Source organism: Anomalospiza imberbis, chromosome 1 (assembly GCF_031753505.1).
Source record: "Anomalospiza imberbis isolate Cuckoo-Finch-1a 21T00152 chromosome 1, ASM3175350v1, whole genome shotgun sequence".
Classification (NCBI taxonomy): domain Eukaryota; kingdom Metazoa; phylum Chordata; class Aves; order Passeriformes; family Viduidae; genus Anomalospiza; species Anomalospiza imberbis.
Window position 1 is genome coordinate 93,494,673 of NC_089681.1, and position 14,678 is coordinate 93,509,350.

The following is a 14,678-nucleotide window of genomic DNA, read 5'->3' on the forward strand; positions in this document are numbered from 1 at the left end:
GCTTCTGAGGAAACATCTGTGTATATACAGTGTGTATATAAGTGTGGGGTGTGTAGCTGTGAAAGGGCTTTGAGTACCTGCTCAGGTGGTGTAAGAGTGACTGCCAGAATGGCTCGTGGATGGTCAGACAGGGAAGTTTCCTTAACAAGAGAAACAAAGACAAGTATTAAATAACACTTTTCCTTCCCCTTTTCCAAGCTCAATTTCACTGCTTCCTCCCAGACTCCTCATGCTCACTGCAGTGGGTCTGAGGGTATATGGTCATTACTGAACAGTTCTTCTGCTGCTTCATCCCTTTCCCAGTTTTTCCCTCCTGGGATGTGTGCTTTCCTTGTAGGCTGCCGTCCTGCAGGGGAAAAAAAAAATCTGTTTGCGCATGTGCTCTCTGTTAACCACAGAAAATGTCCCATCTGTTCCATTGTGAGATCCTCCAGAGGCTACAGGGTGGGGGATGGCAACTTGGATACCCAGAGCATCTCCTTCTCTTCCTCTGTCCATGGCATTCTCTCTGCTGTATCTCACCCAGCCTTTTTTCCATAGGTGCCCTGCAGTGGGTCTGCTGGAATGGGCTGTGTTTGGCATGAAAAGCCCCCCTGAACTGTACCCAGAGGTCATCCTGCAGCCCTCCCAGCCCTTGTTACAGGCCTTGTCACATACACCAAATATACCAAATGTGAAAGGGTCATCTACCATAAAATTAACAGACGTGAAATTAAAGTTGTATTTAAAACAAAGGTGGATTTAAGTTTATCAGTATTTGGCACGAGACTTACTTTAAATGAGAACTTTTAGTTCATTCCTACCTCAATCTTGAAGTACTTGTTTAAGCACCTATGTAGCCCTACTAGTCATTTAGTTTGAACATCTCCTAGTCTTCCAGTTTGTACAGCCTGTGCTGGTTTGAAAATAAACCACAGTGAGAGATGAACCCCACACAAACACCTTGAGAGCAGGTTGGAGTTACAGTTTAATAAAAAATACTATAGTAAATGCAGTGATACAGAAATACTGGCTTAAAATCACTAAGTCAGAGTACAATCTCACACCCTGTTGGTCAGGGTGGTGGTCGTAATCTGATTAAATAGTGGTTGCAGTCCTGTTGAAGTGATGATTGCAGTCTTGTTGAAAGATGTGGTCCTGTGAAAGGTCTGGTCTTCCTCTGGGTCTGTTGAGCAATGATGGTGATGCCTCAAGTCCCCAAAACCCCAGATGATAAACAGTCAGGTTCAGGTGGTACCTCCCTCGGGATGGGGAGTTTCACAATGGAATGATGTAATACTCTTGAGTCATTGCAGTCATCCATTCTTGCTAGGGCCATAAAGTCCAGGATGGCCCGATGGCACCTGAGCAGAGATGACCCCCTCAGGATGGGTGTAGTTACCATGGCCTGAGTTAATAATGAAGACCATTGTGCCTTGCAGGGTTTGCCTCTTCTCCCTTACCTAACACCCAGCTTTCAGTCTGAAGGGTTGGGTGCACACTAGGCAGCTGTTAAAAATGACCTACTGTTAACACTTCATCAAGAATTGTGTAGATGGGAGTAGAATACATAGCTTGGTTACACCCCACATTGTAACCCAAGACACAGGCTCAAAACTGGTTCACAAAGTAGGTGAACAGGCACTATTACACGTTTATGGGTAAGATTGTGAAGGACTAATAGTATCAATCAGTCTTTGCATTTCTGTAAGACCCTTGTAGACTTGGGTTATCATTCTTTCTCAAAGAAATTTTTGAAGGACTGTAAAGATGTGGTTGGTTTTGGTTGAACTGGTATTTTTCTCCAGCACATGGTTGTAATGTTAGTAAATGGGATTGAAGGAGCTTTTTGTATGAACAGGCTGATGAATACTATGCCTTCCTCTCACTCCTTATAGTCTCACATGCTAGTATCAAAGATAACTAATATTGAGTTACTTCAGTTAAGCCAAGACCGAATTGCAAGGGTGACTTTGAATAGAAAAAAAGAATCATTTAATAGAGAATGCTATGTACATCACTTCTGCATTGAATAGAAGGGGTTTTACCTGGGCTGTCTCTTGTACTTTCAGAATTACAAAATAGAGGTGTGTGTAGACAGAACACTACATAATGAAGACTAGGTGGCTAAGAGGTAGAACTTGCTTTTTTTTACCTCATCATGTAGCATAAGCGACCTCTTGTGCTCTTGCCACCTTCATAAGAATTTACTAAATTTAATGTAGCAGAAGCTAAAGTGTTGAAAATAATTTACTGGCTTGTGTATGTTACTGATTTTGTCATTTTTGTGCTTTCTTCATTTGAAGCACAGACATTTAGGTTAGGATCTAAGCAGTGTATATAAAGAGGGAAAGGGAATATATGATTGTGATTTAATGAGTTCAAGAAGATCTTGGCTTAGGTCCCAAGAGATTTTTAAAGTGAAGCAGAGGGGGCCCTTATTCTATAAAATACTTGAGAGTAAACATAACTTAAGCATTCTTGTTGCCTACCAAGTTAACTGTGCATGTCTTGTTACTTTTCTGACCACAGGGAGTTTGACAGCTCTAGTGTATCAGCATTCCATCACTCCACTGGCATTGCCCTGCAAGCTCCTCATCCCAGACAGAGGTATGCTTATTGAAGTACAGAAGAGATATTCCCAGCCAAGTTTTGCTTCAAAGTGTCAGTGTCTGAAGGCAGGTGAATGTGTCACAAGTGTAGACCTAAGCAAAGACTCACCAAGGAGGAAGCTGTGGTGTTGTCTTCAGTATTGGTGATGACCCCTATCCAAAGTGTGGTTGTGAGCATACTGGTACTGTGATACTCCAGTCATAAACAGATATTCATCATGGAAATCCATACAGTAATTTACTATGTGGGGAGACAAATGTACTTCTTAGACATAACATTATGCCTGTGTATGGTTAGGTTTAACCACTCATTCAGGTCTGGATAGCAAAAGGACAAGTAGATAAAGAGTAGATGGTGCCCTGAGTGCAACACTGGCAGGAAGAGTGTAGCAACTTGCACAGGTTCAAATAAATGATCAAAAAGCCAATGTTGCTTAATCAGATGATGATTCTAATTTTGCTTATACTGATTTCATAAACCACTCTAAGACAAAATCAAAATGCTCATGCTTGTTCAGTAATTCAGTTATCTTATATTCTCCCACATGAAGTTAACCCCAGACACATTATTGAAATATTAAAAATATTAAATGTTCTTGTGGTTTATGACTTCAAAGGCTTTTTGAGCCCCTTAAACTTTTGTCACAGACCATATGTTAATATACAAAAATAGCATTTGATTTATGTGAATACATCAATGAAACCATTTTAGCACAAAAATATGCTGTGGTAGATGTGACAGGAGATCTCATGCATTTATATGGCAAAACAGTGTGACGGTTGGCTTGTTCTCTTTATCCCCCTCACCTAAGATGGAAAACTTAATCTGTTCTTCCAGAGGTATAGGTCTGGAACATTTGCCTTGTCTTGAATAAACATACCACAGTGAAATTTTATTTTGGTTTTATTTTTTAATCCAATTTGATTATGCATTTTAAGATGGTCTTCTGTAGTTAATGACAGGATACAGTGCCTGGAGTATTTACAATGTTTGGATAACTGTAACTAACCATATGAATGTGTCACAAATATAAACTGTGTTATGGCTCTCTTCCTCAAACTGTATTATGGCTCTCTTCCTCATTTGATTATATTCAAAGACGGCATGCCTCATGCCAAATGCAGCAGTAAGTGAGATCTTCTTACATGCATTTATGTACCTGAAATAACATGTTGGTAGACAGTTTTCTTACTACTTTTAACAGTAGATTGGGAGGAAACGTTCCACTGCTGTCTTAATGGTTCAGATTTTTTTTTCCAACTTAAGAAGAAGGTTTTGTTGTCATCCTCTGAATCAAAATATAATTAATTGATTTCATCATGGTGGCACAAAGTCTTTCTGTATAAATTACTGTAAATTATAAAAATCAAATTATATCATTAAAATCACACTAGTCAGTATATTTTTGGTTGTAGTGAGGGAATACAGCTGTAAGTATTGTCTTAGTGTGTAATCATATGAGTCCCTACAGCGTATGTCTTTTATTGTCAGGAAACAAAAGTTAAGCATCCTGCTTGCAGTGCTCGAGGCAAAAAAAAACCCTGATGCGGCACAAAACCTACATAGATTATTATAATTGCAGATAAAAGGTGGTTTAATGTTTCTGGCCAAGAGTTGTCCAGTAGATGAGATCACAGTTATAAGTGTAACAGCTCATAAATTACTGTGGACTTCGATTTGTTGATTTAAGTCCATACAAGACATGGACAGTGTTTTCTGTTTGCAGATCCCTTGGAGGAGATAGCAGAAACTTCTCCACAAACTGCTGCAAACTCAGCTGCGGAGCTTCTCAAACAGGGTGCAGGTCTGTTAAACTTTTATCCTTTTATTTGACTGTTACCAAAGTTTGTATCTTGCAGGCTGGGAGAAGCTGAAGCTTAGACTGGATTAAAGAATATGTAAATGTACCAGCTAAATTTATTATGCTGGGTAGAAGTGTAAAGGGCATTATGAGGGTATGTACCAAGTTTTTTCTATTTTCTGCAACCAGCTCCTATGTTCTAAATCCCTGTGTTTCATTTCCCATTGTGTGTCCCATGAGAATATGACGTATACATAGGTTACTTCAAACATGGTGATTTTTAAGCAGGACATTGCTTTCATTACTGATAAACTTTAAGAGGATATTTTCAACCTGTGGTTGCAGAGGTTCAAGAACTATATGTGAGGTCTGCAAAAGCCAGCTAAGGAAGGTGTCCAATTAGGGTTAAGTTCTCATCACAGGAGTTAACAATACCACTGCAAAATGCTTACTGTTGCATCAATCTGAAAAACATATTAAAGAACAGTTCTCTTTACTTCACTTGGTGCTGCATGTTCTTAGGAAATGTCATGCGTCTTTTCCACTGGATGCTTTTATGGATTCTTATGCATAGTGCAGCACCCATTCTGGCAAGTTAAGTTGTGTTACCGCAAGCTTATTTGATGTGATAGAAGAACCATGACCAGAGTATGTCCAAATTACGTGGTGCTAAGCAGTGTTACCATCTGTATGGCTCTCAAACTGGGGTGTTTGCAAGAGCTGTGTAGAGGTGTGCTCTACTTCTTATCTGCTTTGTTAGTGTGCAGCTGATCCAGAGAATTAAACAGCCTGTCTGAAAAAGTGTGGTGGCATTCTAACTCACTGTATTGAACAATGCTCTAAGAACTCCTGCATAATCTTAAAGTTGTTCTCAGTAGAAATGCAACACACTGTTACTCTGCTGTACAGTGGGCATGTCCAGGGGATCCTGTCCATGTCCTGCAGTGGCCCTTGGTTTTCAGGTTGCTATGCATTCTCCCCAGAAGCCACCTAACTAGAGCCATTAGAGCACAGGAATACACTACATTTGCCACTTTCTTTTGAGTTTAGCATACCCCTGGATCCACAAGTGAGTGTTGTGGCAAAGCATATGTTTCTAAGAATGCTGCCTCATTGCCCTCATGCATTTTTAGAGCACTTCTGAAGGGGCAGTTGTCAAACTGGCCAGCTCTGGAGAGAGTGTTGCTCCTTGCTTGTGCAGCAATCTGCTTTGACTTCAAAATTTTAAGGAAAAAGAATTATTTCTTCAGCTGATGCTGTAGTCAGATAAGTCTTTATGGGAGCTGTCATATCATGGATCATTTAGTGTACTTAGTACATTTGATTTTAACCTGTTCTGATGTTTTTGTTGATTTTAAACAAGGATTTGGAACCCAAATAGATAAATTAGTTATGAGAGGTTCTCAGAGGTTTGGTGTTTGTTTTTTTTTTGCCTTGATACATCAGGGGTCACTTTCCAGTCACAGAAGCATTCAAGTTGTGGAGTTCAACAATGAAGTGCAGATTCAAAACATGTAAATTGAGTCCCTTCAGAGAAACTTTAAAGCAGATACACTTTCTCCCTGCCCTTCTATACCCACACTTCTCTCACTCCACAAGCAAAAAAAAGAATGTGTTTTCCTGGAATGATTATTTTTTATAGCACCCTGAAAAAGCTAATGAACATTTCCAGGTTCTAAGTGCTTAAGCTGACTAGAAATCCTTTGTTTCTTAGACGCTGACAATTGAAGACTGGAAACCATACAGATAAGAGGCTTTTCCCTAGAATATACCTTGCCTTATTAATCTTCCTGTTCAGCAACAAAATTTTCTGCTCAAATAAATTGCAGTTCTTAATTCCCTTTACACTGATAGAGTCAAGAAACTAAGCATTCTGAACAAAGGACATTCCCAGTCTGAAAGCAGCATTGTTAAGCTGTTGCTGGTGGCACAGATGTGCTCCAAAATGTCACCTGTGAAAGACAAGGGCAGCAGCATTGCAGGGCAGCTGCACTGAACAAGAGGTCTTCCTTTTGTTTTAGCTTGGAGCATGGTTTCTCCAGCATTACTGTCCTCAATACCTTGTCCAGCCATGCATGATGTTCTTTAATGGCAAATCTTTCTGTGTTTCTCATTATCTCTCCTTTCCTTTTTAAGCTGACATGTTTTCACTTTGCAACACTTTCATAAAAGTTTCTATTTATTATTTTCTGTGCTACAGAGGCAAAGGATACCCTGTATTGGGTAACTGCTGTTTGAGCTATCACTTTAAAAGGCAATCTAGATAAAATGCTTTGAAATTTCATTTAGAAATAAAATCTGAAAACAGTCTGTCGACAGCAATGCACTGTGTGGCGGAAGAGGAAGGGACTCTGATGTGTGTGGCTGTAAAAGAAGGGAAACTTCCTGTTCTGGGGAAAGACCCACAGGATAGTGAAGAGCTTTAGATCTGTAGTGACCATCCACAGTAATGAGGGGAGAAGAAGAGAGCTTATGGTTTGGAATGTTCATTACAGTTTGGGGTTGCTACTCATCATCTTAAGTCATCTCTGCATGAATTTAATTGATTCAAGCAAAAATTATGGAAATTTTCACAGCAATGCAAAAGTGTATTTTTGAAATAGACTTGCAAATCAAATAAATGAAATCTCAGGATCCCTTCCTTCACTGATGGACTCCAGAGCTTGAAGTTACTGAGCTGATCATTATGCTGGAGTCAAACTTAGGCTTATGCACTTTTAAATGTATGATTACTTGGTTGTTTTGAAAGTGCCAGTGTCTAGCTGTATAATTTTATGTAGATAGTCTGTAGATAGATAATTTTATGTAGATAATTTTATGTAGATAGATAATTTCTCCTATTAAGATAGGAGAAATCTTAAGGCAGATTACAGAATAACTAAATAAAAAGATAAATTGTTAGATTTAATTTAATCTTTGCATTGATAGTAATGCTGGCAAGCCAAATGAAACTGCTAAACAGATGAAATGTAACTGTGGTAATTTATATGTGTCAACTGACAGAGTTGTAAATTTTGTCCTGGATACCTACACAAGTGTTTTTACCAAACACAAAATCTTTTGGTGCTAGTGTTTAGTTATGGGTGTGTATAATCATTCTTGCTTGTTCTTAATTTGTTTGTAAATTTGACTTTATACCACAGTTCTGTAGTAAGCATGTGAATAATTCTGTTAATTCCATATAATAGTTCATACTTTAGATGGCACTGTACTATGTAGTATAATACAGTAGTACAGTACTACTGTATAATGCTATATAATATCAATACATATTTTACTAGTGCTCACTGCAGATTTGATACAAAATTGTGTAAAAAAAGTAACTGTTTGGTAAGCTTAGAAACCAGTGAGCATCTATTTTATAGAGATATTTCAGAAGTTGCTAATATCTCTAGAAGAGGAATAGTACTTTTAGAAGTAAGTGCATGCTGAAATAAAGAAAAGGCCTAAAAATGTATGTCAGTAATTTTTATCAGTATGGAAATTGTTTTACTTGCTCTGAAATCATTAAACATACAGAACATTATTAATGAGAATTAATGAGAAATGAACTTTGAAATAACCCTCAGCTCTTTTTGGTGTGAAAACATTCTTGTCTTGCCAATCAAGTGAATGGTTTCCTTTTAATATAGTTTAAATATTGGAAACTGTAGAACATGTGAACGTATGCTGCAAATGTGTAATTTTACTGGCTGATGTATTTGAACTTAAAAGCAAAATATCCCCATTTTTTCAGGAAAGCCTTTGCTCCAGTACTACTTACATGTGTACTGTCTGGTGTTGTCTTGTATTTATTTAAATTTCAGGATATCTGTGGGTAATAGATAAATATAGTCATTGGCTTTGATATAAAAGCATTAAAACCAAAGGGAGAGTAGAATGCCTATGACCTCTCAGAATCTTTCCCCTCTTTCATTACAGCTTGTAACGTTTGGTACCTGAATTCAGTAGAGATGGAGTCCCTCACAGGATACCAGGCAGTACAGAAAGCCTTGAGCCTGACGCTGATGCAAGATCCATCTCCTATCTCAACCCTTGTCCATTTCAAGGTGTCTGCTCAGGGAATCACACTGACAGATAATCAAAGAAAGTAAGCAAATAAGGATGGGAAGGGAATATCTGGCCCTGTCCTTGTCAGGTGCTGGCCACTGTTGATTTGGCATTTCTAGTTACATTTTGCAGTCTCTGTCTCAGAGGATACCAGGATTATAGGAATGATGGTGACTCTGTAAGATGGCTGTAGTACAGGAAAATATATTTTTAAGTTGTGGACTTTATTTCCACCTGGCATATTTTACCTTTAGAAGGTCACTTTTATATGACAATTTTTATTGTTATTTCTTAGGAAAGTAATGGCTTAGCTAGCATTTGATATTGAACCTATTCTGTGAAATAATTTATCTTCATGACATCTTTCACCAGTATCACTGAACAGACCTGACTTAAGCAGATGACATGTATCTCCAGGATCTGAAACACTGTTTTGGATAGCCTGTAAAAAACCATGATAAAAAGTTAATTTATATTTATTTTGTTCTAAATGCTAGTTAGGCTATCACAAACTTTTCCAATTCGAAAAATTACAATAACAAAGGAAGGACAACAGGAATTCATTATAGGTTAAAAAAAAAAGTGCCAGATTTCTTCATTCCATGGGGTTTGCAATCATTTGTAGTAGATCACAGAACCTTTACCTTAATTGTAATGCCTAGGAGTGTGAATATTTTGAAACATAATATGATCACATTATTCGTAAGATCCACAAAGTTGTCTGTCCCACTAAAATAGTATCTAAATGGCTAGTTTTTACAAAAAATACATTTCATACTCCTAGCTCTTAGCTTGAGAATCAGTTTTCCTGTAGTTCAAAAAACTTTATGTTAGTGTTTTAAACATGTATTTACTGGGTTGAAGCAGTTCAGGTGGATTTCAAAGTCACTCAAAGATAGCAAAAAATATTGTATTAAATTAAATACAATTTATTTTTCAGATTAGTTTATTGTTCAGAATTGTAAGCATCTTTACTGTTTCTGTAATTTGTTTTCTTTCTTCCTATCCAGACTCTTTTTTCGGCGACATTATTCAGTCAACACCGTTATTTTCTGTGCTTTGGATCCACTGGACAGAAAGTAAGTATGACAAGCAGTATTTTTAATATGTTATTTGTATTGTTCTACCAAAAAACCCCAACAAACAAGCTAAAACGAACATTTTTATTTCTCCATTCTGTGTCTTTTTACTGCTTTCTCAATGGACAAGGTGGATGAAAGATGGCCTTTCTGCAAAGTAAGTAGAGTCTCTTTTAGCTGAATGTTTTAGGAATATAATTAAAGTGATCAGTTTCTTGGTGTTCTAAATTACTTTTGTCTGAGATGTGGAAGGGAAAGCATCTGTTCAGAGACAAAAGTCTCTCAGCCCTCTGTAATTGGCTACTTCATCTACACCTCTGCAAACTGGGGCCTAATTATGTGATGGGTGGGAGTGGAAAGTCTGCAGCCAGAGCTAGCATGGTTTATTTAGATTGCGAGTCTGTGATTTGACTGTGGTTTCAGGCATCAGAGATATTTGTTCTCTCAGTTTTCTGTTCCACCTGTCCACAAGCTTTTCTCACTTAGACTCTTAGCTTTAAAAAAAACCCATCTCCTGGTACATAGATGAAAACACTCCTACTAATATTAGTGTGTGGCATAAATACATGATTACCTGTGGATTGCAAGGTGTTTTCTGTTGAAGGCAAACATTGTTGTCACCCTTTAATCAAAAGAAATAACTTAAACAGAGAGGCTCAGCACTTGTTTCTGGAAAGGAGCAGAAATAGATGGCTTAAATCCTTTTTCCAATACTCTAGCCACTAAGATGTGTGGCCCTCAAAATCCTCTCTTAGGGCAATCCCTGACACACCACACCACACCACATGCCCCCCATACTAGGTTAGAGAACAGCAGTATAGAATCAGATTATATCTGATATATAGAGAGATATATATTCTAAAATATATATATCAGAAATATATCTCCAGGGTTAGCAGCATGTCTCTGACAGCAAACAGTACAGGACGCCATATGGACAGAGTAGAAGGAAGGGAACAGTCCCTGATTCTCTCATGAGCCGGCTGGTCCACCTGGACCACTGTGTTTAGCAGCCATATGGAACCTTGTCCATCAGAACACAGAAGTCTGTTATGTGTGCTTGGTTTCTGCAGTATCTTTTCTGTTTTATGAAGTTAGGCGATGCCTATCTGTCAGTTTTCTGACATACTTTGATTGCTGCCCTTGCAGAGTGTTTGGGTTCATTGCCAGGAAGCAAGGCAGTGCCACAGACAACATATGCCACCTCTTTGCAGAGCATGATCCAGAACAACCTGCCAGTGCCATTGTAAACTTTGTATCAAAGGTCATGATTGGATCCCAGAAGAAGATCTGATGCCTTTCCATCCTTGATTCAGAACTCGTCGCTGTCTTCACTGAAGGAAATCACTCTGAGAGGGAGAAAGGCTACTCAGCAACAATGTCTGAATATTGTCATTCCCAATAAGGAAAGCAGAGAATGATCTGTGTATTGTGTTTGCAAGAGCTCAGGCTTTTATTTCAAGATGCCTCACAAAGCACTATTTCTTTGTTTTTATATCAGAGGACAAAACAAAAGAAGTTGGGTGCCACACTAAACCACGTAGCCCTTACCTGAATGAAGCATAAATTAAGAACTTTTCTCCTGATGGGTTTCTAATGTATCTTCTTATGCTGTTTCTCATAGTTTATCGGAGCAGAAATACTTAGTAGATTGTGCTACTTTTTTGTTCAGGAAGTGTTTTGTAAAACCTCCACAAAGGCACTTGCCATGGTTGCATCAATGGTAGTTATAAGCCTTGCAGACGTGCTTTTAGGAGAATGATTATCTGAGGAAAATTATTTGCTTTTTCCTATGTCTTTGTGATCAGTGATGAGAACTGAATGTAGAAAGGGGGAGATGTATGTGAAGAGAACTTTTGTGCAAGTTTTTTTATGGTAAGAAAGGAGTGGCAGTCTGGAATATTCAGGAAGATTGCTCTGTATTAAGAATATTCAGGAAGATTGCTCTTTGTTAAGAAGGCTGAGCTGTTTTAGTTTGAAGATTTTTCAATAGAGCAGAAGTGGCAGAACAAAAAGAGGTGTGGAAATCTGTTCTATTATTAGGGGGTTTTTGCAATTTTTTTAATACAGAGAACTAAGCAGGGAAGATTAAGCATTTTAGTTATTACAGGATAAAAATGAGGGAAAAGCAAAGAGGAAGGTTGTATAATTTATGCATTTTTACTGGTGACAGATTATTTGTAGTGGATCTCAGATCTTGGTATATCAGAGAGATAATTCTTAAACTAGACCACTGTTGAGCTTTACCTGTAGCACTGTTTTGTGTAAGTAAATGTGTGTGTAGCCTGTGCCTTGGTAGAGACAATAGTCGGATATTTTGTCTTTTGTGTTACAGTGACAAGACACTTCCCATTTTCTACCTCTGCAATACTGTTTTATTCCCCTACAGAATATGTAATTATATTTATGGATTCTTCTACCCCATTATTTTGCTGGAGTTTTGAGGATTATTTTACTTTTTTTTCTTTTCATCTATAGGAACTATATTTGATTTCTTACTCCTTGAGTTAGGGAATCTGAAAGTGAATGGAATTTATTTTGTTACTTCGTCCCATTTCTTGAGAGCATTTATGTCATGATTTCTACATCCATCACACTTGTACATATCTCTTTACCTTTCTTAACACATTGATATTTGAAATGCATAAGAAAGTGCTATTTAGCTTTATAGAAAATTGATGCAATAAGTTACAGTGGAAGCCTGCACAAGGAGAGTAAGCCACTGAGATCTCCTGTGTAGTTCCCATTCACTCAAAAAAGAGCAGTACTGTATTCCTGTATGAGAACTGATGGTTATAATGCAACTTCATTGTGGCAAGTGCTGAAAAATTTCATTGCTTCTATTTCTTTCATGTGTAGCTGTCAACATTATATTAATAACTTGAGAAATAAAATAGCATTCTGTATTTTGCATGTTGATAGATGAGCCACTTTATCCACTTGTAGATTTTAATCCTTTTATCCATCAATTTGAACTACATTTGTCCTATATAAAATATGGTGGGTTTTTTAACAGCTCTCTTTGTATTTCCTGATGTATTAGGACCGTGTTAAACCTTACTCAGTGACCATAGTTGAAGTGTTACCAAATTATTTGTGTAACTACAATTTTGTGTAAATAATTTTGTTTTTTAAGAGGAAAATGGTGAGGAAGAGAGAGAGAAGAAATATTTGAAGTTTAATGTATTTGGACCAGAATGTGATTTATTAGTAGCAGTAGGCATTGGATATCTGTAGAAGGGTGAAGCAATCCAAAATGTGGAATTAATAGCTACCGTGGAAGCAACAAAGGCAAGTACCTCTGATTAGTGACATTGTGTTACTAATTCTGTTACAATTCTATTCTTTTGGCACAGAGGTATACTACTTAAATAATGTTTATGTACCATCCAAAAGAAACAATGCATCTAGGAGCTTTGCTCCTTTTATAAAATGTGAGAACAAGTTTTCTTTTAAGATTCTTTTGGTGTACAAAGATTCCAGTTGTCTAATCGCATCACCCTGTTAGAGCCCACAGAAATTCTTCAGTTGATATCTCAAGTAGATTTAAGTCTCAATTAAATTTTAATCTGATGTGTTGTAAGAATTGAAATGAGGAGGATTTTTTAAACTATATTTTTTCACTTATGTAGATAATAAATTTTAGTATGTCTTCTTAGACACTAAGTGCTGGCCTTTGGGCTGAAAATAAAATCTTTTTTTTCCCGTGTATTGTCATTTTCCCCTTATTTTTTATTCCTTGTGCTTGAATTCAAAAGCATGAGGGATTGCATGCTGACACTCCTGGTGGTATTTTCTGGGAGTTTAGCTCTACTTGCTAAGTGGGGAAAAAAGGAGTTACCCTGTTTCTAAGGGAGATTTTCTATTTTGCATTCCTTTGGATGGTATATTGCCATGTGCATTTGCTTTTTAATGAATTAAAAAATTGACAAAGCAAGATAGTTCAGTATATACCATTATATAGTCTGTGTAGAAAAATATTCATGGAACTCATATGTTCATGGCAAATACAAGACTAATCTTTATATAGCACTTTCTTTAAAGATTTTTGGTAGATGTGTGTATGCAATTTCATAACTAATGGCAGCAAGTTGACACATATATTTAGCCAGACTCTTGTTAATGTGGTTTGTAAATACACTATTATAATCATACAGTGTTAAACTACAAAAATGCTAAAAGCCACATTTTTAATTAACGGTTTCACTGTATCCAATACTGTCATTAAATATTTAATATTTCTTTCTTGGTTTTTCCTACTAGTGAAATTTTTTTTACTTTTTTCTTGAAACTGTAAAGAAGCTTCTAAAGGTCTTCATTATATGGTCTGTCAATTCTTTGTATAGTCATTTTCTCTGCTCTTCAGATACTGCCTCTTTCAGATTATAATAAAATTAGAAATGTGAAATTCCACTACAAATGTCACAGGGCAGTTGTTCTGAAGGAAAGTTACCTATTGGCATTCGAAGTCCGCTAATAAGTAAAACCTTCTTCATGAATTAAGAATAATTTGGGTGCTGGGGTTTAGTTATAAGAAATGTTTGAGATTTCTTTCAAGGACTTCAGATGAGCTTGTGTTTGTAGATCAAGTCAGTTGAAGCATATGATTTTCCTAGTTAATTTGTGGTTATAATGGTATAAAAGTATCTATTGCTTGCATTGCGTATTTCAGTGTAAGAAGGAGGAATATGATACCATCCTCTGAGTTATTGTAACCATTTAATTTCACCTCCACTGTGCTTACGCTGGAAAACCTTCCAGAGGGGGATGAGAAATTTAACCCCTGGGTGAAACAGGTACAAAATCAGTGCATCAGACAGACAGTGAAGGTTGAGTTATGTACATGCTTTATCAGGGTTATTTCTGAGGCTGATAAACTCTGGTATGTCATGCTTATGCCTTTTCTGTCAGTGTCTTGGTTTGAAAAGACAGGTGTCTGCTTAGGAAGGCAGGAGCCTCCCCTGAAATGGAAAATGTAAATACCCTCCCTCCAAATTGTTATAATTTTGAAATTAAGGGGCTCTCGGGTAAAGATATGGGAGCAGGAATAACAGTTCTTTATTAGGGAAAAAATAAAAATAACATAAAAAATGCAGTCATACAAAACAACACTGACAGACTCTGAACACAACCTGACATCCTGTTGGTCAGGGTGT

General features: G+C 37.2%; 1 protein-coding gene across 6 annotated transcripts in view; it reads left to right on the forward strand.

The window, feature by feature from the left end:
- The window catches only part of TNS3 (tensin 3), a 123,994-nt gene extending 109,676 nt beyond the window's left edge, over positions 1 to 14,318 (forward strand). For 4 of the 6 annotated variants that reach the window (XM_068200174.1, XM_068200179.1, XM_068200198.1 and 1 more), the window contains 6 exons: positions 2,512 to 2,589; positions 4,319 to 4,396; positions 8,315 to 8,483; positions 9,454 to 9,522; positions 9,653 to 9,679; positions 10,672 to 14,318. In XM_068200174.1, the coding sequence (XP_068056275.1) occupies positions 2,512 to 2,589; positions 4,319 to 4,396; positions 8,315 to 8,483; positions 9,454 to 9,522; positions 9,653 to 9,679; positions 10,672 to 10,816 (566 nt within the window). In that variant the 3' untranslated portion in view covers positions 10,817 to 14,318. The remainder of the gene's footprint in view (positions 1 to 2,511; positions 2,590 to 4,318; positions 4,397 to 8,314; positions 8,484 to 9,453; positions 9,523 to 9,652; positions 9,680 to 10,671) is intronic. The other 2 variants (XM_068200189.1, XM_068200205.1) reach the window with 2 other exon arrangements.
- Positions 14,319 to 14,678: the final 360 nt, after the last annotated feature.